At 42.2% G+C, this 26,478-nt stretch overlaps 1 protein-coding gene across 2 annotated transcripts in view; it reads left to right on the forward strand.

The window, feature by feature from the left end:
- The first annotated feature begins 8,780 nt into the window (after nt 1-8,780).
- LOC123750434 (serine/threonine-protein phosphatase 4 regulatory subunit 1) overlaps nt 8,781-26,478 on the forward strand; it is a 365,399-nt gene continuing 347,701 nt past the window's right edge. For both annotated transcript variants that reach the window (XM_069311602.1, XM_069311603.1), the window contains exons 1-2: nt 8,781-8,840; nt 8,921-8,965. In XM_069311602.1, the coding sequence (XP_069167703.1) occupies nt 8,834-8,840; nt 8,921-8,965 (52 nt within the window). In that variant the 5' untranslated portion in view covers nt 8,781-8,833. The remainder of the gene's footprint in view (nt 8,841-8,920; nt 8,966-26,478) is intronic.

Below are 26,478 nucleotides of genomic sequence, written 5' to 3' on the forward strand. Positions count from 1 at the left end.
TTGGTAGCGCTAAGCAGATTTTTGTTTGGTCGAGCTAGGAATGGAGTTTGGTTGTGTTCAGCTGGGACTGTTTAGCTTTGTGGGGGTTGGATGAGATGTATACTTGATAGGCTTAAGGTTACACAACTGGTCGGGGTCCGGTTACACAACTAGTGGGGCTCAGGTTATACAACTGGTCGGGCTCCGGTTAATAACTGGTCGGGCTCCGGTTAAATAACTGGTCGGGCTCCGGTTAAGTAACTGGTCGGGCTCCGGGGGTGTCACCTGAGTTTTGGGTTGTGCATGGTCGGGCTTCCGTTCGTGCATGGTTGTGATCCAGAGGTTGTTTGTTTGGTTCGTTCATGTTAGGCTTGCAGCTACACAACTGGTCGGGCTCCGGTTACACAACTGGTCAAGCTTCGGTTACACAACTGGTCGGGCTCCGGTTACACAACTTGTCAGGTTCCGATTGCATTACTCCGGGGGTGTGACTTGTTGGACTTTGAGTTGTGCATGGTTGTGTAGAGTTCGGTGTTCAATGAACGAAAAGGACATGAGCAGTTTAAATTGCGAACGCATACCAACGAATAACGCTTGTATCTATATAACAAATTTATTGTCCTGTGGAGTTGATTTAACTTCCAGACACGTTTTGTTTAATATATATTAAAGATTTAGTGGCTGTTTATGAAAGATATTATATAAATACACATTCTACTTCTTAATATCACCAATTAAATTTGCGACAATTTGAGCCATGAAATGCGACGACTGTATCACTGTGTACAGGAGGCTGATATGGCAGCAAACACTCTCCAGGCGACCATATATCTTGGATAAGTCGCTCCACACAATTGTCGCTTGGACCGTCGACTTCCTATGGCGTCACCTCTCACATATTTACGTCTCATTTCGTTATAAAATTAGATTATTTCAGAGTAAAAATAGGTTTGATCATGTTCTACGTGTAGCACCAACATTATAGTAAGTAAATATGCCATATTTCTTCATTACGTACGTAATGCTAGGACGATTTGTGTAGTTTTGGGCCGATTTGGGTAATTCTATGGACCGCATGGGGGTCGCTCTTGTATACAATGGATGGGATTTCACTGATGTTCCCAGCTTTGGTTTTTAGTGAGTGTATGATGGACACAACATCTGACGGGCTGACTGGTGAGAGGAGAAGAGAGTTTGGATAGCTGCCTGAGAGATATGTGTTGATATGTGTCTGAGTCTGTGGGATTTTACTTGCAAGGTTAGCACCAACCGATGAAAAGAAGCTATTAAATTCATTCGCCATTTCTAAGTCAGATGACAGTGTACTAGGCCATCCTTAGAGAGTGTTATCTGGTTGTGGGAGTGTTGTTTAGTTCCCAGGATGTTAGAGATGGTATTCCATGTGCTTTTCATGTTGCCTTTTGCTTCTTTGAATCTAGTCTCATAATATGAAAGTTTTGCTTTTCTTATGATACTGGTAAGCACTGATGAGTACCTTTTAACTACTTCCATTGAAACTAGGCCACTCCTAAATTTCTTTTCGTATTCATGTTTTTTGTTGATTGATTTAATTATGCCACTTGTGAGCCACGGGTTATTTTTTCTTTTATCAGTTACTTGTTTGGTAAAGAGGGGACAGTGAGTGTTGTAGAGGCTTAGAGTTTTGGAGAGAAAGTGGTTAGTTGATGAGTTTATATCCTGTGAATTATTAAATTCAGATTCCCAGTTAATATTGTGAAGTGCATTAGAGAGATTGCCTAAAGCTGATTCACTATATAGCCTGAATGAAAGTTTTTTGGTTTCTGGTGGTGATGTGTCAATGTTTGCTATGAGGAAGGTAGGATAGTGGTCAGTTGTTCTGTTATAAATTACCCCAGATGTAAGGGGAGCTGTTATGGTCCATTTCAAGTCCACTTTCTCTAGAATCTTGACCAGATTATCCGTCTAAGAAGGGTAGAGGCCCAATTGTTTACATAGTGATCCGTTGGAAAGGCGCGGGACACATAATTAGTAAACATGTAACTGGTTCGTCACAGATGTTAATTGCTCGGTTTAGAGACTGTTGTGATCCAGTTTTGAACCAATTCTGCGATAAAACAGTATTGATATATGCATTAAACTGTTTAACCGGTCGCTTATCAGATTGTAACTTCCTTAGCTATAAATGAATTTGGGGTTCAGTTCCTGAACCCATTATGTGCCTCTAACATTTTCCACTTCCTCCCACGGGATGGGTATGGGGTGCATAATAAGAGAACACATCAAACCAGGGATAAGAGTGTAATTGTTGTTGTCTCTCTTGGTACATATATGGTGTAAATATGTTTATATTATTATTTTGATGTATAAGAATGTAATACTTTTACATTTGTCTAATTAACCCATACTTGGGGGAGGCTGCCGCGCCCCTCCTTCCATCGACGTCCCACATAATACAAGTATTTGAGAGAGTGATCAGGAATTAGGTCACTAGTTTCATGGAGACCAATGACCTCCACAATCCAGGCCAACATGGATTTAAAGCTGGAAGATCATGCCTCTCACAGCTACTTGACCATTACGACAAAATCACTGAGGCATTAAAAGAAAAACAGAATGCAGATGTGGTATACACGGTATTTGCAAAGGCATTCAATAAATATCCATGAAGTGATATCACACAAAATGAGGAGGAAAAAAGTAGGAGGCTGGATACTCAGTTTTCTGTCGAACAGAACACAAAGAGTAACAGTCAACCATATAAAATAGACTCCAAGGACAATTAAAAGCTCTGTTCCTCAGGGTACAGTTCTTGCACCACTGTTTTTCCCTATTCTCATATTAGACATAGACTTAAATACAAATCACAGCTTCGTATCATCCTTTGCAGATGACACAAAACTCAGCATGAAAATTACCTCTGTTGAAGATATTGAAAAACTACAAGCAGATATTTATAAAGTTTTCGACTGGGCAGCAGACTATAACATGATGTTTAACAATGCTAAATTCCAAGTACTCAGGTACGGTAAGAATGAGGACCATAAACATAATACAGGGCACAAAACACAATCAAATTTGCCCATGGTAGGAAAGCAACATGTAAAAGATTTAGGAATAATGATGTATGACGACCTAACGTTTAGGGAGCATAACCAAGCAAATATTGCGTCAGCCAGAAAAATGATAGGATGGATTACGAGAACTTTTCAAATCCAGGGATCCCATCACAATGGCTGTACTCTTCAAATCACTTGTGCTGTCCCGGCTTGAGTACTGCTCAGTACTCACTTCCCCCTTTAGAGCAGGAGAGATTACTGAAATGGAGGGAATACAGAGAACATAGACGTGATAAAGCACCTAAATTATTGGGATCGTCTCAAAGCTCTCCAAATGTACTCACTAGAAAGGAGACGAGAGAGATATAAATAATATATACGTGGAAAATACTGGAGGGCCAGGTCCCAAATCTACACAGTAAAATAACAACGTATGAACGATATGGAAAAAAATGCAGAATAGAACCAGTGAAGAGCAGGGGTGCCTTAGGCACAATCAGAGAACACCGTATAAACATCAGAGGTCTACGGTTGTTCAACATCCTCCCAGCGAACATAAGAAATATTGCCGGAACAACCGTGGACATCTTCGAGAGAAAACTAGATCATTTTCTCCAAGGATTTTTTGATTGTTGCCGCCGAAGGCGGCTAGTTTATTGTGCACCCCATACTCATCCTGTGAGCGGTAGCGCAAAAGCATTACAGAGGGTACAAAAGGTCTTTATCAGACCCCATCTTAGATTATTACATAAAAATTTCTTGTATCCTTCACACCTTATAGTTACAATGTCAGCTAGTTACAGAGAAAGTGCTATTACAAGAGCTACATATTTACAGTAAGTCATCATATATTAATGGTAGGTCTTATCGCTAATACATAATAGTTTGGCCAATGGGGATATTACAGAGTCATAGGGGAGCTTCTGTTTATTATTAGTCCTCACAATACACTACTTGTTTCTGAATCTCATATGTCGTTCATCTACTGGAAGCGAAATATGGATACAGTGCAAGGATTTCAGGTACTTTATCCATGGTAATAAGATAGGTTGCCATATCATACAGAGTGAGCTTAGATTTATCTCTAAATGGCTCAATTTTACTACAATCCAAGATATAGTGTTCGAGTGTGTGTCCCTGTCTATGTCCACACACTTTACACTTTACTTCATCTAGATCCCTATACAAGCCGAACTGCCAGAGATACTTGTATCCAAGTCTTATACGAGCTGTGACAACATTTGTTAGTCTACTGACTTTGTTACTTGCCCCATACTTACTTCACACATGAAAACACATGTGTTTTACTTCACACATTTCATTGTGATGAACAATGGACCTACTAGTTCCAGTTTGCACTGTTCTACTTTCTTCAAATCCATCTAGGAGTTCTCGTCTAATGACACTTTTAAGGGACCTATTTGATAACTCAAGATTCCGTTCAATACTGTCTTTATTTACTGCAGCCTTAGCAAGGGCGTCAACTTTGTCATGTTCCTGCATGCCAATGTGAGAAGGAATCCACAACATTTTTATATTTACCCTCTTGTTAAGTATTCTTATATATCTAAGTCTAGCTTACAAGACAAGCACGTTATTACTTGATTGCAAACTGTTTATTGCTCGTAGTGAGGAAAGGGAGTCAGAAAATGGTCACTGCTTGCATCACAAGCGGGGATGTTTCTGGCGGGTTTCTGGTTTCTGGCCGTAAGTTAAATCTAGTCCTTGGAATTGTTACTGTTAATTCTTACTTTATATATTTACTTTATATGTTTACTTTATATATTTTAATATAAACGTTATATATTCCTTAAATTATATTTGAAACTTTGTATATTTACATGTTCAATATTAAGTTTTATATAATATCAACTTTGTTAAGCCTATAATATAAACCGTGTTTAATATAAACTTTATATAATTACTTACTTTATGTGAACTTTATATATTTACATGTTCTGCAGAATTTAATCTTCAATAAACTTTAACGCCCCATACTGCCAGTATCTTTCTCCCCCTGGTCAGAAATAATTAAGCTGTCTACTTCAGTGTTGTTAATAATTTCGAGTGCTACCAGTATTGCTACCAACTCGGCTTGCATTGTGGACGCCCAGTTACTAATTCGGATATTCCTTTGAATTGTGCTGCCATCGGGCTGATGAGCAATAACAGCACTTCCTGCCCTCCCTGTAGCTGTATTGAGTGATCCGTCAGTGTATATGGTCTGTGCAATGTTGTTTTCAGCTTGTATATTGTGAATGTGTTCTATGGTGCTTAATTTAGCAGCAAGCTGAGCATGAGGGTTGTTTGTGATTAGTTTCTTTGAGGGGTATGCAGGGGTCAGGAGGTCAAAAGGTACTATCTGCCAGGGTGGAAGGAAGTGCTGTACTCTTTCATCTGTATATACATCGTGCAGTCCAAGGAGTGCCGGACCAACTGGGCCGTGGTTTATATGTAGGCCTGCGGGCTGCTCCGAGCAACAGCCTGGTGGACCAAACTCTCACAAGTCAAGCCTGGCCTCGGGCCGGGCTTGGGGAGTAGAAGAACTCCCAGAACCCCATCAAGCAGGTACCATTCTCCAATCGATTCAATTCAATTCAATCGTTCATGCACATATGTATTCATTCACTTTATTTTTACTTTATAGCTTACTTCGTTCGTTTACTTCATAATTCATTATTTTTTCATTTACTAGAGTTTACTGTGTTTTTTTATACAAGCGTTTTTACATTCTTGCAAATCCACAGTACGCTGGCGTTTTAATCCTAATTTTCCTGGGCGAGTGTTTTACCACTGCGCCACGAACACTGCAAATTATTATTATTGTGTATCTACAAATTATTATTAATGTCTATTTCGCAATAGCTTGTATAACCTCTATAAGTTAATTCTCACCTACTAGTTTATTAATGTTCAATTCATTTTTGTTTGCTTTATAAGTATTACTTAATTTATTAAAAATTATTTTCCCCTGTTCTGTGTGTCGTTAGACCTCAGAAATTATATATTCTGAGTTCATTTGCAATTTTAGTGATCTATTTTGAAAATTGTGAAACTTCAATAAAATAATTCTGGAGGGCGTTTGTGCAAGGGCCTAAGGATGAGCTTTTTGTTATGCACCCTTTACCCGTGGGAGGTAGTAGAAAAGGTTGCAGGGGCACATAATGGGTCAGAAACCGAACTCCAAGTTCATTTAGCTAAGTAAGGTAATTGCAATCTGATAAATTATATTATATATACCTTGATTACCTTGGTTACCTTGGTTACCTTGAGGTGCTTTCGGGCCTTAGCGTCCCCGCGGCCCGGTCGTCGACCAGGCCTCCTGGTTGCTGGACTGGTCAACCAGGCTGTTGGACGCGGCTGCTCGCAGCCTGACGTATGAGTCACAGCCTGGTTGATCAGGTATGAAAAATTATATATATATTATGAAAAACATAAATTAATAAATAAGTCGCAACATGGTTTTACAAATGGCCGCTCATGTTTAACAAATTTGCTATCTTTTTATTCCAGCATAGTTGAGGCAGTTGATAGTGGTAAGGATTGTGATGTTGTGTACCTTGACTTTAGCAAAGCTTTTGATACAGTGCCACATGAAAGACTGATTAAAAAATAGAGGCTCATGGTATTGGGGGTGCTATATTAAGTTGGATTAGGGCATGGCTATTCCATAGGAAACAGAGAGTTAGTATAAATGGCGTAAAGTCACAGTGGGATAATGTTGTTAGTGGAGTGCCACAAGGCTCTGTCCTGGGACCTCTGTTGTTTATAATATATATAAATGATTTAGATTCAGGTTTGAGTAGCAACATTTGCAAATTTGCCGATGATACGAAAATCGGTAGGGAAATTAACACGGAAGAAGACTCACTATCACTTCAAGTTGATCTAAATAGGGTTTTGACATGATCAGAAGATTGGCAGATGCAGTTTAATGCTGATAAATGCAAAGTTTTGAGGCTAGGTAATGATGATAGAGTTACAAGATACGAGCTAGATGGTGTTGAGATTGCGAAGTCGGATTGCGAAAGGGATCTGGGAGTTATGATTAGTAAGAATTTAAAACCAAAGGATCAATGCATGAATGCTCGTAATAAGGCAAATAGGACACTGGGATTTATTAATCGAAGCGTTAGTAACAAGACACCTGGTGTGGTTCTTCAGCTTCAGCTCCCAAATTAGAAATCTTTCATATGAAGAAAGATTAACAAAGCTTAAATTGAATGAATGAAAAACAGAATGTTGGATTTGTAGATAAAGCTAGTTTGTAGATAAAGCTTCACCCTTCTGAATATGTATTATTAAATACGAAAGGACTTAAGGAAATTCCTATTTCAATTCTTCCTCCGTGGTCTGACACACATTTTTTCATCACGTCTTAACTTTCGTGATTTACGCACAGTATATACTAAGCCTAAAGCCACTAATACGCACAGCGTTGCGGGCAACAAATTAACTGAATTTATTTTATTATTTTATTTATATATATATACAAGAAGGTACATTGGGATTGTGAGGATACATAGCATAGTAATTACATTCTTATAAAATTGAATTGTTGAATTCATTCTTGAATTTTAGCATATATGCGTCTACTTTGTCAATCATCATTGTGTACATTGGTATACTGTGCGCGTGTGTGCAACAGAGATAAACAGTGCAGCTATATGGTGTGAATGAAGTATGTTAAACAATAAAACGATCTTAAAAAAAAAATCACTTCTGCGTAGAGAATGAATGGGTGTTATTAGTGTGCTTGCGAGAAGTGTAGCCGCTGGCTATATGACCTTCACCCGCTCATATGAAGTGTCACAAACATATGGTACGCTTGTGTGAACCATCACAGCCTCATAGCTCCTTCCCATCTCAAGTTTCAGACACTTCCCTGTCTTAACTTAATGTGCTTCCGTTAAGAAATGAAGACAAAATAATAAAAGTAATATTTGGTATTTGCCATTATATGTTTACTGCATTAACCACCCCGTTATTAATCATCTTGACCATTCTTCTCATCGATATTTAGTTTTAAGGACACTTATTATATAAGAATTCCTTTTACGGCACAATTGTTATATCGTTATATCTACCACACCGTCACAGTGTGGTGTGGTAGAGTGTGTGGTGGTGTGGTAAAGAGTGTGGTGGAGAGTGTGTGGTAGTGTGGTACAGAGTGTGGCAGTGTGGTGGTGTAGTACAGTGTGTGGTGGTGTAGTAGAGAGTTTAATAGAGTGTGGTGGTGTAGTAGAATGTGGGGGTGCAATAGAGAGCGTGATGGTGTAGTAGTGTGTAGTGGTATGGTAGAGTGTAGTAGTATGGTAGAAAGTATGGGGGTGTGGTAGTGTGGTAGTATGGCAAAGAATGTGGTAGTGTAGTAGAGAGTGTGTAGTATGGTAGAGAGTGTGAAGGTGTGGTAGAGTGTAGTAGTAGTATGGTAGAAAGTATGGGGGTGTGGTAAAGAGTGTGGAAATATGATAAAGAGGGTGATAGATAACGTAGTAGTGTGGTAGTGTGGTAGAGAGTATGGTAATATGATAAAGAGTGTGATAGATAACGTAGTAGTGTGGTAGATAATGTAGTAGTGTGGTAGAGAGTGTGGTAATATGATAAAGAGGGTGGTAGATAACGTAGTAGTGTGGTAGTGTTGTAGATAGTGTGGTAGAGAGTGTGGTAATATGATAAAGAGTGTGACAGATAATGTAGTAGTGTGGTAGATAATGTGGTAGTGTGGTAGAGCGGCGGGTGCTGGAACCCTGGAGATGTGTGTGACGTCACCGGCCAGGGAGCGCGGGGCCCTCAGTGGCTGTGTTTACTTCAACATGGCGGGTGAGTGTACTCTCTCATTCCTCTGTTTACATTGGCTAATACACCCAAATCCTCGCCCTGACACACTTCTCCTCTTCCAGATATTTACTACTTCACAGACGACGAGTCGGACAACAGTAAAGATGGTGAGTAAGACACTCTTTGCCCTTTAATTATCCAGCTATTTTAGGAATTCAGAGTACACTTTGGACAGAAAGTAGGACGTATCCAAATTATTATGATGCATTAACTTGTGTTGTAAAGGTGGGATTAATATAGGGATGAAGGGGTAATGGGTGTGAGGGGAAGGAGTGTGGTTAAGGGGGAGGTTACACTAGGGATTTCGTTAATGTTCGCCACATTTCGTTGTTTAGGTGAATGTGTTTTAGCCCAATTTACAGTGGAAAATTCGTTGTATACAAATGAGGTTTGGTAGATATGTTTTGGTTATGGTAGAATGTTTGGCATTGTGGGTTCTGTAAGGTACTTGAAATGGTTTTCTTCTCTCTCTCTCTGTCTCAACACTAGCATTATAGAAGTGTGTGTGTGTGTATACATATACAGTAAATGCGTTTCCATTGTCTCAGTTTGTATGGTTCGTAACTATGGAAATTTAAAATACTGACCTTCACAAGCAAAATTGTATATGGGGTAAATGGTTAAGACTTGCCTTAGGAGTCCATCCTCATGGATATTGCGGTCTCCTTCCCAGCCTGCTGCCTGAACCAATTCCTGAAGAAATTATTCACAAACAAATTATATTTTTTGTGTCTGAAGGGAACAGCCCACCCAGGAAAGGTCATTTTCACACATTTGCTTATAATCTGTTATTCAAACTTTTTACAATAAATATATATTTGATAGTAAGAAAAACGCAACTAACAAATGATTGAGGTGTATAGTGATTTAACAAGCCAACAGGAAAGAATAAAGCAAGAAATCAGCGTGGAAAACAATAACTCGGCTGAATACTTGACATTATTAAGAAGGGAGGAAATTATCGGGGGAAAGCGCCAAGCCATTACGACTATATAGCACTTGGAAGGGGTCAGGATAAGGATTTGGGATGGGACGGGGGCAGGGGTAGTGGAATGGTGCCCAACCACTTGGATGGTCGGGGATTGGACGCCAACCTGCATGAAGCGAAACCGTCGCTCTACCGCCCTGCTAAAGTGGTTGGGCACACATTATTAAGGAATTTGTCACAAAGAGAGGGCTTGAATAAATATAAAGAAATGAATAAAATATAAATAATGAATAAATATAAAAAAATATAAATCCTGTTAAGATGATATGCCTGCTACATGAGCTGTATGTTCCAAGTGAATGTGAACCTGTCTAGCCCATGAATCTGTTGATGCAAATTTTCAAAGAATGTGGAAAATTTCAAGAAATTCATGTTATATATTGTACAGTATCTAAATCCCAAATTTAATATGACGTGTGCTTTATATATTTTTCTTTGCCAACATGCACCTCACACCTCTAATTGTCAACAAATATTTTTAAACTAATGTCTTTAAGCAAAGCTTCAGAATTGGTATTTGAATTAAGTAATATGTATGGTTTATCAATACAAGTTTAAAAATGTTCATGTATTTTAGTAATGTTTTCTTGTCACTGGGTCTTAAATTATATTTTTATGATTTATATTCCTTGTGCAGTAATGCATTGGCCATACGGATTAATATAAACTCTAATTTTAACTTTGCGGGTTTATGCTTGTCCAATCCATTTGCAACTGTAATTATTTGTATAACGCAGTTATGAATAAAGGTAAATCAATGTCTTGGGCAGTGCAGTAGGTCTATTCAGCCTATAGAGGTTTCCCCAGGCCAATGACTAACCTTCCCAGGATGTGACCCATAACAGTTGCCTAACTGCCGGGTGTGTGGGGAATTCTGACTCGTGGGATTTTGTTATTTAATTTATTTATTAATTAATTAATGTATTCTAATATATAATGTATAATTAATTAATTTATTTATTTATTATGATAGCATAGTGGACTGTATGTTTTATTGAGTGGACTGTATGAATTTAAATTTTCCCACAAGTCATATTCCTATACAAGTTCGGGGAGGGGGGTTTAGTTGTAGCCTATCAATCGAGAATTCTAAATTGGCAGGAAAATTTATACTAAATAATTAGTTGGTTAATCTACTAGAGTTGGTTGTGTACTTGATCGCCTTATCTGATTTGAAGGCTTCAATTTACATATTAGTGTGGAACATATGAGCAAACAGCTAGTTCTGGGCTATGGCGTCGAAACGTCCTCACTTGTTGCCACAAGTAGATGTCGCCAATTTCTTCAGGTTGCCACAGAAGATCTGCTGGATGGATACAATATAGCTACTGCAAATAACCTCCTAATCACAGATATGGCACATAAATTATTATTGGTTATTATAAGAGAGACTTACCCTGTTTTGGGCGTTCGCCCGCCTCATCACAGTTGTCTGTTATAATATTATAGGGCTCTGTAATAAAATGTTAATGTTTTACACAACCAGAAATGAAATACATGTACTGTACTCCTGTTATTTTATAATAGTGGCAGCAGAGAGTGTAAAGATAGCTCGGGTCACGAGTATGAACGTAGCTGCCTAGAGTGCTTCCTCACGAGAGATTTGCTGGTTATACAATGGCCTCCTCCCTCCTTCCCCGGGTCTAGTGACGCCACTAGGAACTGTTCAATTTTCTGCCCATGTATAGGAGGAAGGGAGGCTTGATTTTAATTATTTTGTTTGATTCGGTTACAGAGATCAGTTTTTTTTATTGATTCTAATACTGGACTGAAGGGTTCAAGTTATTATTTAATATTTGATGTGGATATTTTACGGCATGAAATAATATCCCATGTTTCAGGGAAAATTTCACTGTAATCTTGTTTTCTTTGAATGAATGACTTGATTAATTTGTGTTAGTATTGGTTAATAGATTAGTACAAGAACAGCAACACAGTTAGTTGCATATTGTATTAGAGAATACGTAAATGGGGTCGGTTCTTTACCGACAAGGTGAACAGATGCATTACATATTAAGAAATGTGCCCAAATGTCTTGCTTTGCCTGGGAATTAAATTCTTGGTCCAGTTGGTTGTGAACTAACTGTGCTAGTTAGTTCACAACCAACTAACTTTTGAACAAACTTTATATATAAAGTGAATATTGCGAGTAAGACACTCGCGAAACGCCAGGGGAGTATCTTACCACTACACTATGAGGACCATATTGCATTGACAAACTCCACTAATAATTTTGTAATTTGTGATGAATTCATAGGCCTATATTGAATATTTTGTTTAAATGCAGTAATTTGCATTTTTTTAATCCTCTACTGCAATGAAAAGAACCCTTTCTTTCTAACCCTTTCCAAAGAAAAAAATAATTCCCCATTATACTTAGATTTCATCCAGACACCTAGATATAAAGTTTCCACATTCTGTAATGTTAAACCAGATCTTCTGGCTATCAAAACTTGTACAGTATGTGGACCAGATACATGCTATCATTTATCAGTGACAGAATCAAACGTGGCCCCATGAAGTAGCACAAACTGCTCGCAAGACCACCATGAAACTGTTCACATTTATACCTCACACTTGTTTATTATTTGTGACATAATCAACATATACAATACAGTACTGTATTATATTGTTTTGCTTATTGTAACATGTAATTATGTGTACAATAATTAATTACTGTATATTTAAGTAAGTTGATTCACACCACTTGGTCTATGTTTTCTATTAGAAAATAGACTAAAAATAAAAAAATCATTACAGTGTGAAAAGCAAATTAATGTTAAGTCGTATCATATAGGGCAGTGGAAAAGAGAATGTCTACTGTACTTGCAGTTAGAAAAATTTATAATTGTGATGAGTGCATTTTTGCAATTTGGTGATTACAAGCATTTAGAAGTTGTGCATATGAATTTTGAATAATTAATATTTTGTAAAATAATTTTATTTGAGTGCCTTTCATCCTCAAAAAAAGCACAGCACTTGGGGAGGGGTGGGGGGTTGAGTTATCTCTCTGGATTAGACGTAATCAGCAGATAAGAAGCCGAAGTGCTGCTCCATCACCAAGTCTTGTCAGTTGTCATGTCACAGATTAGTGCATGCTAAAATACACAGTATACAAGTGTAGTGTGGTAATATTAACCCTTAAATTCTAAATTCTGCTCTAATGAGGCATGTTGCTTTGTCTAGTTACAGTGTAATTATGTTAAAAGCTGAAATAAAAAAGTAAAAATAGCTAGCAACTGTAGTTTGTCATAAGGTAAAGTTGTGTGTATCCAGCAACTGGCACCAAAACAAACTTATGGCCCCTGCACCCTGCATAGAGCAAAACCACAAAACTGCTAAGAATTCACAAATTGAAATAGTATTAGAATGTTTTGATTTCTATAATTTTGCGCATGCTTCTTATAAACATCATTAAAAAATGTATTTTTGAATTATCATATTTAAGGGGTTATATTTGATTTAATTTTTCTTATATCCCTTTCTAGGTGTCTGCTCTTGTTTCCTACAGTTTAAGAACCATACATCGACCTGAAAAGAAATGAGAACAAATTTAATACAATGGTGTATAACTCCTTAAATTTAATGATAAAAAATTTCACTTTTAAGAAATATGCAGTCATGATATAATAAACCTTCTGATTTTTATCCCAACTTTTTCTCTTTACAAAGCTTTAATGTTTCAATATGTTATTAAAATACTGTACTGTGTATTCAGAGTTCCTAGCATTTTTGTGGTTTTTGTTTTGTTCACTTGTGCAGGTGCTATAGGTTTTTCTGGGAGGATCCCCTCAGTAGCTCCTTTAGATTAAATCTAGTACCGCTGGCATTACATCTAAAAGCCAGCCACTGGCAGGCTTTACATCTAAGCCTTAACTCGGTACATGAGGCCTCTTCAGATCCATCCATTGCCTACTGGAAGCCAGAATCTGGCTAAATCTGAAGCGAGGGAAGCAGGGGGATTAGAAAACCCATAAAATTGGGAACACACAACCATAAGCCACAAGTAACTGCTTGAAAGAATTTAGGAACCCTTAGGTGAACAAGACCAATGTTGTCATCAAAGCGTGTGTGTGTGGGAAAAAATAGTAGTTAGTAACAGTTGATTGATTGACAGTTGAGAGGCGGGTTGAAAGAGCAGAGCTCAACCCCCGCAAGCACAACTAGGTGAATATAGGATAAATACGTTAACAGTGAGGCACTTATTTGCCGCCTGATGGCATTCCCGGTGACTTGGGGTCTCGACCAGCCTGTCCCCTCATTCTTCTGCCTGGTGTAGTCTACCCAACACCTGTAGCCTCTGCTGAGTCCACCATTAGCCTCTTGCTTCCTGCTAGGTGGTCTTTAGTTTCCCCTGGAACATTGCATTCTGCATGCGTCATGATTATGGTTTTGTAACTAACATTGTATCTGTCCTAATATTCCACTGCATTCTGACCATATCAGGGTTACCTTCTCTGGTGGGATACAGTAAAAGGCTAGCTGATGCCAGAGATACCTGATCTGAGCAGTTAAGTAATACTCATTTAAACTTAAAAATATAATTTTTTTTTTTTTTTAAACAGGCTGGTTTTTAATATGCATAAGTACAGACTATTTTGCTTGCCCTGCTGCTGTGGAGTTTACACCCTTCTTCACCATGTGCAGATAATGAGTTAGAATAATGTGGTTGAAGAGTTAATATCCAATCCACACATCAGTAAATAAAGCAACTACGACATTTCGGTCCATCCTGGCCCATTATTAGTTAGTGTAATTCCTACCAAGTTTAAGTTTAAAATGCTTTGCTTGTCGCACTTCACTTGAGACTGGCCCACCTCTGTCTGTAGCTTTTAATGTGGCCAGTCTCTCATTCCTGATTTTTCTTTTATCTGATACTTGCTTTTGGCCAGATGTTCTGGCTTTCATATCTGATCTCGTACCTTGCAGTTTTTTAGGATGGGCATTGGTGTTTTTAGATCTTGGTGGCCATTCCTATCACTTCAATAATGCAATCTGCTGGATTCCTGGGTTCTTTCACCTGTGAGTGTGAGCTGTTTGATGGTGCTAGATCTAGGGATTTTGCTGGGCGACCTGCTAGTTCAGCCACATTATGAGGTCACGGTGTTCATTGTATCCCTTGTCTGCAGTTAATGATCCCTCGCTGTTTTCTCCGAGGAATCTTGTGAAAATCTGGCCTTCAAAACTTGACCCTTTTCAGCTGACTTTCTTTGTTGCCTCTGCCTCACCTGGAGGATGGCCAGTTCACTCTGTCTCCAGCTCCTACATGGCTGAGCTCTGTCGTTATTTGGATTGTGCCCTGGTGACTCGGTACTTGCCTAGTTATGTTTGCAGGGGTTAAGGTTTGGCTCTTTGGTCCCACCTCTTGGTCAACCGGTGGGAAGTACCTAAGCAGGAGGGGTTCAGATCATTTCATTCCCCTGGATTCTAAGGGTAGCCTCATTTCTATCTTGTCAGGATTTAGTCCTCAATGCCCTCCACACTAATAACAAGTCAGATGATGTTGGGGTCTCTCTCTCAGTACTCTGATTTCAACAGTGGGGGACAGTGATCGAAGCCTCTTTCCTGTGGCCTCATGATATGGTTGATCATCCACAGGTCAACCGGTTTCCTCTTCATGGAACCAAAAGCTTCTAGTCTGGGGCATCATTTCTATATCACAAGTGGTTCACAATGGACACATTTTTCCTTGAATTGAGTTAGTGTGCTTGTTCCTATTCTTCCCGAACCAGCTGCTCCTTCCTGTGTTGGCCACGTTGGAGACCTTAGCTGGCAAAGTTCTTTTGTTTTCCCTCGTAGTTCGTTTAGCCCTGGTTTTGGTTCCCAGCCCTTCTTGCCCATTGCCTTAACCCTTTCCCAATCCCATGACTTCATCTGTCCCAGACAATAGGTGACACAATCTACCACAATGGTTGAAGGCACCCTGCCAATCTTTGCATATGCTGTTATTTTATTTATTTCTTTCTTCATGATGACATTATTAGCTCTCTTGGTGGTCCTTCATCCTCTTTCCCTTCCTCTTAGCATTCATTCTTCTCTTGAATTATTGTACTTGTCGGCATATAAGACGTGTTTTTTTTATTTTTAAATGTATAAAAAATTGTCCTGAATTTTATGCAGTTGTATAATGGATGGGAGACCAAGCACCATAAGCTAGAGAGCCAAACGAGCACGCTGGGTAAGTTTGCCAGGCACAAAAATCATTGTTAATAATAAAATATTGGAAATAGCCAAATTATTACAGTCTGTTATCACAAGCTTACAAAAAATTGCTGACAATATGTCGGCAGTTGTGAGGGAAGCTCGCATCATCTCGCTTGCCTCCTTACCCAACATACATAACACGCACCTGATATGTTATAATTATTTAATGACTGTTGCCTTTAAGAGACATTTGTTCATTATCTAAATGAAAAATGCTCCTAGAAGTTTGAAAGGAATGTTAAACTTTCATTCTCCTGTCAACCATTTGCAATGAGTGGATAACAACAAAACCATGGCACTGCGATTGTGCGCTACCCCCGGGTGCACCGCCCTGGTGGCCTGTCGCATTAGCACAAAACATCACATCCAGATATACAAGTTTCACATCCTGTCTAACAATTATCTTGCCCAAAATATCAACCACTATAAAGCTGTTCTAAAAGGAGGTAAAAAAAAAATTCTTGCACACAAAATATCCTCGTAAAATAGGGGTGCATCTTGTACACTGGCAAATGTGGCATTTACATTCTAAGATAGACCATTTTCAGGTATTTTTCAGAGAGGACACATTATATACAGATTTTGTATGCTTATGTATTTAATGTCCACATTATGTTGGAATTTGAGAGTTCAATGTTGATAATTTATAGGTTTTGTTCTAGTCCATACTTGTGTAAAATTATCAGTTATTAATTGTCCCCTATTGTGGACCATGGGTTTTGGCCACATTTTATGAATTTATATTTGTTTTTTCTTCAGTGTGGTTGTTAGCTTGTTGCAATAATTTGTACTGTATTTGAGATTGTGATGTCCATAATTTGTTCTTCTTTATTTATGAGGATCATGTGGAAAGTGTTATCTTGTCAAGCACTCCAGCTTGTTAGCTAATGTGGTCTGGGGCAGATGTCTTCTCTGGCCTTGATTTTCAAGGTGGTGTTTTGCCTTTGTGGCGACCTCTGCAGTGCTGTGTGTGGTGGCCAGGTGTTCCTCATCAGTGCTGGGCCTGCAGGGCTTCTTACTCTAGGTGCCCCTTGCGTGTTAGAGTTCCATTTCCTGGTGCGTTCGGGATAACCATTTTCATAGGGGTTCTTGCTGCTCAGCATTTACCCCGCCCTTGGGGCCAATTGGGGTTTCATTGCCCTTGTTTGGCCTTGGGCAAACAAGGGCCCCAGCCCCAGGGGGGGGCTGACAGCTAAGTGGACAGCGCTTCGGATTCGTAGTCCTGAGGTTCCAGGTTCGATCCCCGGTGGAGGCGGAAACAAATGGGCAGAGTTTCTTTCACCCTGATGACCCTGTTACCTAGCAGTTAAATAGGTACCTGGGAGTTAGACAGTTGCTAGGGGCTGCTTCCAGGGGGTGTGTAACAAAAAGAAGGCCTGGTCGAGGACCAGACCACAGGGACACTAAGCCCCGAAATCATCTCAAGATAACCTCAAGATTGGGTAAGGAGTGGTCTCGTGCTGGTTGGGGCATCAAGGTGTTGTGCTTCCTGCCTACCTATGTGGTGACCGGTTCCTGTTTCCTCTGGGATTATTTTATTTTTGCAGGATTTTTCTTTTTTGTTTTTCTTGCCTAGTCTGGCTGGTGTGGCTATCGTTCCACTTATAATATTTTGGTGGCCCTCTGCTAGGCCTCTGTGATTCTACACGTCACAGGAGGTTTTAGTGTTTTGATCTCCCCCTTGTTAGCTTTGGGTCTTAACCGGTTAGCAACACTAACCAGGCTTCCAGGCTTCCCGTAGCAGTCATCTTACGGGTCCTGGAAAACCCTGTCAAGGCTCGGTGGACGAATGGATGTGTCTTTTGAGTTCCAGTCCACTTTGTGCGGGTTCGAAGGTTGCTGTGTGCCCTTGTCTCAGGGTGACAGTCACCTTTTTTGCCTCCGTCATGCTGCCTGTTCGGTCAATGACACCTTTGACCCGGAGACTTGCGAGTCATGTTCCCTGCTTATTCTCCAGTACTATTCTGATGAGATTACTGTTAGGGTACAGGCAGCATCCACATTGCATGCTAGGTTTAGGTTGCTGCAACACGCTAGGTTGGTTCCTACCCAGATGCCCCGCAGTTGACTTGCTTTGGTTATAGGGACCCGAACCTTGGTGTTAGTCTTGTCGACTTTGGATCAGTCTGCGCTCTGTTGTTCATGGCTCTTCCTCTGTTGTTCATCCGACACCTCTTCCCCCTGCTTCCGGCCCCCCAAATGTCTGAGCATTTCGGCATCAGAGTAGGATTTAGTTGGTAATGAGACTCCGGCAGCTTTGGGGGTTACTCCATTCAGGTTGGGGAGGTAGGCATTCAAGCCGATTCCTCCTGCCGAAGCGTCTGGGTCCCAATAGCAGGCCCCCCTCCTTTTCAGCCTTTCCCTTGGACTCTGCCTTTTCTTCAGGGGTGGAGGGTATGTAGGACTACTCTGCCCCGTGTCCCAACTTAGGGGATCCCAGGGCTGGGGAGGAGTCAACCTGGGAGCCTTGGGCCACTTTTGACCCTGCTTGGGTGTTAGTGCCCTCTTCGTGGGGCTTCTTGTTGCAGGGGGAGGGGTTTTCTTGGGCCCCCCCTTCCTCGTATGAGTATGATTTGAGTTCGGCTCCTCCCCAGGTTTGGTTCCGGGCTCCATTGGGGACAGGGCCCCATCCTTCCGGAGGTTTTCTGCCTCTCGTATTTCCCTGCGGGAGATTCGGGAGGCTCTTGCTGCATACCTCCTACAAGACCCGGATTCCAACTCTGTTTTGGACCCGTCCTTATTTGAGTTGTTCTTTTTCCCTGTATTGGGTGCGTTTGGAGGTCCCAGAGTCTTCTTGGCTGGCAGACTGCCCTTTTTTTCGTTTTGGCATAGCATGAGTTCTCTTGGTTCCGCTCGCTCACTTGAGTGGTGAGAAACGTTTACCATTATGCAGGTTTACCTGGGGACGAGTTTGAGCACTTTAATGAGTGCTTGTTCGCCCCTGTGCTTTCTCGGGATGTTAGCCTTGTGCAGCTGCAAGTGCAGGCTCCTACTCTTTCTGCATCCTTAGCTGCAGAGGATTTGCGCGCCCGTGGGCACTTGGCTTTAGTCTTGTGCTTCTTTACCCTTCTCTAGTTGTTGTCTGCCTGGCTTGAGGAGGCTGTGGATGTGTTGAGTGCCAGGCCTTCATCTGGTTTAGTGTCCTCGGCGGCTAGGGCATCGGCCGCACTGTTGAAGCTGTTTGTGCCTATCCTGAAGGAGGAGGTGTGTCTGTTCTTTGCTTCTCACCTTGCATGCCATCAGGCTGTACTTGCTCTCTTTGGAATCTGCTTGGGCTCTGGCTCTTAGGTTTTCGTCCTCATTTTGTCTGTTGCTGTTTGCGGAGGCTACTGTCACGCAGTTTCTGCAGGCAGCTTTGTCTAGTTGTCGTCCTATGTCAGATTTGTTTGTTCTCCAGGGGTAGCTGTTCTCGGCCTTCTCGGAAGGGTCGAGAACCGGGGTTGGTTCAGGGCTTGGGGTTCCTCTGGTCGAGGTGGGCCATTGGTGTGAGCTTCTGAGCCGACGTTGCCTTCGGAGCCGGCGTCGTCTGGTCGGCAGGATGATGGCTTTGTTTGGCGGTTGCCTTCTCGTAAGGGGTGTTGGGCCTTTCGCAGTTCGCACTGTTTATGGGGCAATGGGGGTGGAGGCTTGCTCTGTTTGCTCGTGGTTGGTCCCATGATTCGTGGGTGTTTTCGGTCGTGTCATCCGCCCTGTTGTGGCCTTGGGGGTCTCCTCCCCCTTTGGGGGGTTCAGGGCTGGTGGGGAAGTCTTCTTCCCCTGCCCTTCATTGGGTCATCTTGAAATGGGTGCACTAAGGCGTGGTCAAAACGACTCTATCCCTCAGATGGGTTTCCCACCTGTTTCCAGTGCCGAAACAGGACTGTGCGGATCTGAGGTTCATTCTGGACTTGTCTTGTCTGAACCCCTGGATTCCTTGCCCCTTATTTCGGATGACCACTCTGTCTCAGGTCCGGCTTCTTTTGGAGCCGGTGGCCTGGATGGTGTCCCTGGACCTCAAGGACACGTATTGGAATGTCCCTATTCATCCAGGGTTCAAGGACTGGCAAGGTTTTGAGGTGGGGCTCAGGATTACCACTTTCGTTGCCTTCCTTTTGACTTGAATCTGGCACCTCGTGTATTCAGGCATCTTACCTGGATCGTGGTGACCCATCTGTGTCTGCTAGGGGGTTTGGGTCTTGCCCTACCACGACAACTGGTTGGTGTGGGCTCCTAGTCTGTCCGCTTGTCTGCGTATGGTGATCAGGTGGCTTCGTTTATGGTGTCCCACCTGAGAGCTTCGTCTCGGCGACCGTATGAAGTTTCCTGGCACTCTTTTTGCCATTTTCTCTCGCACTTCATAGGTTGTCTTCTATTTTGAATTGGTTGTCTTGGCTTTTTCAGGACCTCATTTGATGCCTAATACTGTCACCTCATATCGTGCTGCACTGGCGAAGCCGCTCCAGCTTTCGTTCGGGTTGGATGTCTCTTCTGCCCTGTTCCGTAAGCTTTCTCATGTTTTATTTCACCTCCGGCTTACTCATGCGTTGCCTGAGCCGTCCTTGTCCTTGGACAGGGTGCTCTCCTATCTTTCCTTCCCTTGGTTTGTGGTGGCCACTTTGGTTCAAGATTGTTTTTCCAAGGCTCTCTTTTTGTTGGTATTGGCCTCTGGGGGTTGGGTGAAGGAGCTGCAGGCTCTTCTTCTGTGCAGGGGTTTCTGCTCTTTAAATCCTGATGGTAGGTTTGTTCGGCTGCAGCCTTCTCCTTCTTTTCTGCCGAAGAATGAGACGGCTGCTTTCTGGTGAGGTCCTTGGGTCATTGATGCTTAGTTGGTCAGGCCGGGGGTTCATCATGTGTTGTCTGGTTACAGCTCCCCACCATTATCTGCACTTTGGCTATGGTGGCTGGGAATGCGCTTTGGGTTGATCTGGTTTCCCTCATTCCCTGTTCCAGGGCTCGGGTCTCCCAGTCGTCCGCAGGATTATTAAGTCCAGCCTGAGGTCTATCCTCGTGCCCATGATGTTAGGAAGTTTGCTGCATTGGCTGCCATGTTTGGCAACATGTCTTGGGCTGATATTCAGGCGCAGGGATTTTGGAAGTTGAAAAAGTTCCTGGGCGACCGTTATTTGGTTAACGTTCCTATTTCTGGGCATTCCTGTGTTTCTTTGGGTTGTAGGTTGCAGCCAGTTGTCATGACTTTGTGTTGAGAAGTTTGTTATGGCCACCGCCTGGGTAAGTCCCTCTTTTACCTTATCTAGTTATGTAGCTCCAGGGAGCCGAAGGGGCTTCCCATAGAAAACCAGCATTGAATGTAATGAAACTGCATTTTCTGGGTGAGCCCCGGAGACTCCCTGGCAACCCTTCCTTCCTTCCTCCCTCCCTCCAGTTGGCAGTTTTTTGTGTTGTTTGATGCTCAGCTTCTGAACTGGAGGGCCGAGTAGCCAGTGCGGGGAGGTCTGGGGCTCCCCCTCTCGGAGAGGGGAGGGCATTGTAGCAGTGGAGTGACATTTGCTTATTTGCTCGTTTCCTTGAGATTAGAGGGAGTCTACCACTCTTTTCAGGTTTTAGTTATAATTTTCTTTACATGTGGGGTTTTTGTTATGTCTACCTTTCTGGGTGCCTAACCCCGGTTGATGGCAAATAAGGAAAACCTCCACCGCGGGTTTTTTCCAGGGCCATTGCTCCCTGCAACGTCTTTGAGGGGGGGCCAGGTTCTGGCTCGTGGTCCCCGGTAGGTTGAGCTCCTTAGGCTAAAGCCTCGGTCTAATATATTTAGGGGCTCCAATAGCTCCAGGGAGCCTCCAGGGTTCACCCAGAAGATGGTGTTTCATTACATTCAACGCTGTTTTTTTTTTTTACTTCCAAATACCTCATCAGATCCAGAATATTTAGTTTAAAACTCCCAATCAGTTTAGGTATATCCTTCTTGTTAATCTGTATACAGTATTACATACAGTAGTATGTTTCATCAATATTTTCATCAGTAGTATATAAATTGCTTGTATGCTGGGTAACGTTTTAAGGTCATTCTTGGTGAAGACTGACTGATAACAAATACTGTATTATAGTTGTTAAGTATACTGTACTGTATTGCTCATTTTCTCCACCCTGTCCACTAGTTGACCAGAGATTATCATCAGTGGTCCTGTCCTTTTCACTACCTTCATTATGTAGTTAAAAAATCCTTTAGGATTTGCCTTTGCATCTGGTTCTTAGATTCTTAAGCTCATTTGCATTTTCTTAAGTCTTAATTTATTGTACTGATCTATAAGGTAAGGCTCCCCTCTTTTGTGTATTTTAAGAATACCTTTTCTTAATCTGTATCTCCCCAAACTAGCCACCAAGAATCCTTTAAACCTAGGTACTACACCACAGCACAGCACATTATGTATGCCTACTTGAGACCGGGACCAGAATCTGGCCTTCTCAGTAGTAACGTAAGAAAGTCTGGGGATACAAGATCACCATAGTACCAAAGGAAACCCCCCCCAGAAAGGTACAGTTCATAAAAACTAGCAACTTGTACAAGATTTGCAACCTCAACAAGATTTTGGACTATGTACACACTCACACTCATTGTCTAGACCCAACAGCTGGTTAACTTCCCTCCATTTCCGTCAGATGACAGCCATGGAGATCCAAAGGTCCCGACCAGCCAATCAAGTCATTACGCACATGGTGTGTTTTCTTCGTCCTGCATCACTACCTTGTGGGCACAGACATGTAAAAGGGTTGGCCATTACATTTACTCTGGGGGTGGGTCCTATTCTTGTGTATGTTCTTTTTCTGTTTCTGTTTCTTGTTCACGTTTTCCTTGCCAGATTGTTCTGTGTACCTCGATCACTTGTTCACCTTGGATAAATGTGGCAGTGCCCCACCCCCTGCCCTTGGTTAGGGTTTCTTTCCTCAGAGGGTTTTGGAGAGGTTTCATCCTTTTAAGGGGTTTTTGCCCTTTCTGGATAGTTAGCCAAGGCAGAGTTTATACAGGGTTTGAAACAAGATCATAAAGTGCGCCATTACTGTATTACACACACTGGCACTGGCGATGAGTAAGGTGGTGACGTCACGTAGTAGTGAGAGCGGCGGCGGGAGCCTCGAGGTACTGAGGTACACGCTCGGGACAGAGTGGCGTCTGGCGGCGGCTGTGGTACCATGCAGGCACACTTGTCGAGAATAAACCTGAACCTCACACAGCCTGTAGGATAAGCTTGTTCACATAGTAGGCAATTAGAAAGTGATATTATAATTTGTCAAGGGTTTTGCACATTCATATAGAGCTATAATATCCATATTAATATTATTGGTATACAAAAATGCAATAATATAAATTATCTTTTCAAAGATAGGCATTCATGTTGCTTTGGGGGAGTCAGTTTATTGCCCCTATTAGCAGTTTTTTGTTTCCTTCCTCTACTTCACAAGTTTCTAGGATTGTTTTATTTGAGCTTTTATGCAACACTTTGGATTGTCATCTCTCTTGATATAGTACTGAGCCAGCAAGTCCCTTGAGTTAATATTGAACATGTTTTTGTGAGTGCTATTGTGTTACTTTCTGGTAGACAACAGTGCTCTAAGGTCAGCTATACCACTGTCCACTAGCTATTTAAAATCTTGCACATTATTTCATCCAGTGCTGTTGCTCCCTCCTTTGAGAGAGTAACCCTGTCCATCACAAACAATGCCCTGTATTAAGAAATATGTATAGTAACGTTTTCAGTAGTGAACAATAACAAAGGGTACAACATTTTTCCTTCTACCCTCTTCCCTTTATTTCTACCTCATTCATATATTTCTATCTTGTTACATTTCATCCTTATTCTCAATACATTCCCACACTTTAAACCTATTCCTATACTTCTACCCTTTCCTATAACTCTATCCTTACACCTATTCTTCAACCTTCTTGCCTATTATCTCACTTGTTTTACTTCATAAAATTACTTGTTCTACCATTTTTTTTCCATTACACTACAGTACTTGATAATAGTCCAAGACATCAAAAGGTCATTGATTTTTCCTTTTAGATTTGTGGGTTGGGTGCCTAATTTTCAGCCATGTTATTGTGACTTAGTGTCTGCAACACACACAGTACTACAATGTAATTGTTTATGAAAATGGGTAAAATGGACCACAAGGTGAAGACAAATTCCCAAAGCAATAAATGTGTCTGGTATGAACTAGTTCATTCTGTTGGGCGTCCAGTGTACGTCGTAATTCTTGTCAATGTAGGAGCCTAAAGTCATTGGTGTATACTAGTCACTTTCAGCATCCTTTTGCTGCCAATTCCAGGCCTTAATAGAATGCCACACATGACCAGGATCCCTCCTTTATTCCTAATCATATATAGCTCCACATACATTAGTTCTGTTGTTTGCATCCCTGGAGCAGAAAGCCCAACTTTGTGTTACCCTGTTTTGGTTCCAAGGATCATTGTCCCCATTGCCCAGTCTTTGACCAGGCATCTTGGATGGTGATCTGATCACCAGGTCAGTGACCAGACAACTGCTGCTCGCAGCCTGATATTTGAATCACAGCCTGGTTGATCAGGTATCCTTTGGGGGTGTTTATCAAGTTCTCTTTGGGCACTGAGAGGTCAGCTGGTTATGCCCCTGATGTTTAGAGGGAATGTGTTGAAAAATTTTGGGCATTTAATGTTGATAGAATTGTCCTAGTGTACCTTTCACTTCTGCTTTTCAACAGGGTTATTTTGCACTTCCTGCTATGCCTTCTGGTGTCATGTGGAGTTATTTCCTTGTGCAGATTTGGAACCAGTCCCTCTAAGTATGATATTTTTGAAGTGTAAATTATTATGTACATCTTTTGCCTGTACTCGAGAGAATTCAGATTTTAAAATTTAAAGCAGTTCCAATAATTTAGGTGTTTTATCAGGTAGTTTTGGACAGTAAAAAATCTTTGCATGTTCTTCGGGCCATCAATTTCTCCAAATTTGAATAAGGTTGTTATTGTGTGACAATATTAAACCTTAGAGTGCACTAGTACCTTAAAGAGTGTCATCATTGGTCTGGATGTTTTGTTTAATAGGTTCTAATTATCTACTGTCATTTTTCTTGTAGTTGTGACAGTTACTTTTCTGGGGGGAGCCCCGTCGGCTCCCCGGAGCTATCCCAGGCTGATATGCTAATGTCAGACTTTGGCATCAGTCATGTGTATGGAGTTCTTAGGCCTACCGGGGACCACGGCCAGAACCGGGCCCCCTCAGAGAGGCAAGGGGAGCAATGGCCTATAGAAGCCCCCGTGTAGTTGGAAGCATTCTATGTCTGCCATCGACCGGAACAGGCACCCAGAAAGGTAAGCGCCCCAAAACAAACCCCTATTCTGGTTAAAATTGCTACCTAAAACCGAACTAGTGGATAGAACTCCCCAACCGAAAACAAGCAAACTAGTGTGACGTCACACACTGCCGCGCCGCTGTCTGCGCAGCTCCCCCCTCCCCGGGAGGGGGAAGGGGGAGCCCCAAACCCCCCGCGCCGGCTACCCACACCTCAGTTCTTGAGGCTGATGCTATAGGCGATGGTCGTGTGCTCTGGCTCCGGTGTCGCTACTGCACTGTGCTTTGTGTGTGGTGTTAGTTTTGTGGGTGCGAGAGCCAGGAGTTATCTTCAGTACTCGGGCTGCATGCGCCTAGGGCTGCCTTCCCTAGGTGCCCTGTAAGTACTGCCCTTGGGGCTTGGGGCCACCTTCCACAGGCTCCTCGGGGTCTGCCTCTGCTGGTCCGTTTTACCTTTCGGTTTTTCGGCCGCCTGTTGGGCTCTTGGGTGTTCTGTTCTCCCTTGTTACCGGCAGGTAAGAGGCAGTTTGCACTGGTAGGGGCGCAGGGTGCTGCTCAGCTTGTATTTCCCGACATCGCGGCCGGCTCTGTTCCTTGGGGTTCGCTGTCCTCTTGCGGGGTTTTGTTTTTCTTTTTCTTTTTGCCTGGTGGGGGGTTCTGTCATTTTATTCAGTTTGTTTTTGCCCTTCCACTGTTCTCCTCGGTGGCGCCCCCTGCTAGGTCCCCGTGAGTGTACACGTCCCTGGGGTTCAGCTTTAGAAGTTTGCTTGGTAGTTTTGGGCGCCGGTTTGCAGCACCCTGCCTGGGACTACCTGAGCGCGAGTCCTCTTAAAGTAAACGCTCAGGACCCTGGGAATCCCCTAGGGGGCGCGTGGGTCCGATGGATGTGACCCCGGAGTCCCCACTCGCTGTGTGCGAGTTTGAGGGTTGCTCGGTCCCCTTGTCTCAGGGTGACCCTCATTGTTTTTGCCTCTGCCACGCTGCCTGTTGGGTCGGTGATACTTTCGACCCTGAGTCCTGTGAGTGTTGCTGCTTGCTTGTGACTCAATTTACCCAATCCTCTGATGATTCTATTCGGGTACAGGCGGCACGTGCGTTGCAGTCTAGGTTTCGTCTGTTGCAACGCGCTCGGTTGGTTGCTTCCCCGGATGCCCCGGGGCTGC

The sequence above is a fragment of the Procambarus clarkii genome, chromosome 70 (genome assembly GCF_040958095.1).
Source record: "Procambarus clarkii isolate CNS0578487 chromosome 70, FALCON_Pclarkii_2.0, whole genome shotgun sequence".
Lineage (NCBI taxonomy): Eukaryota > Metazoa > Arthropoda > Malacostraca > Decapoda > Cambaridae > Procambarus > Procambarus clarkii.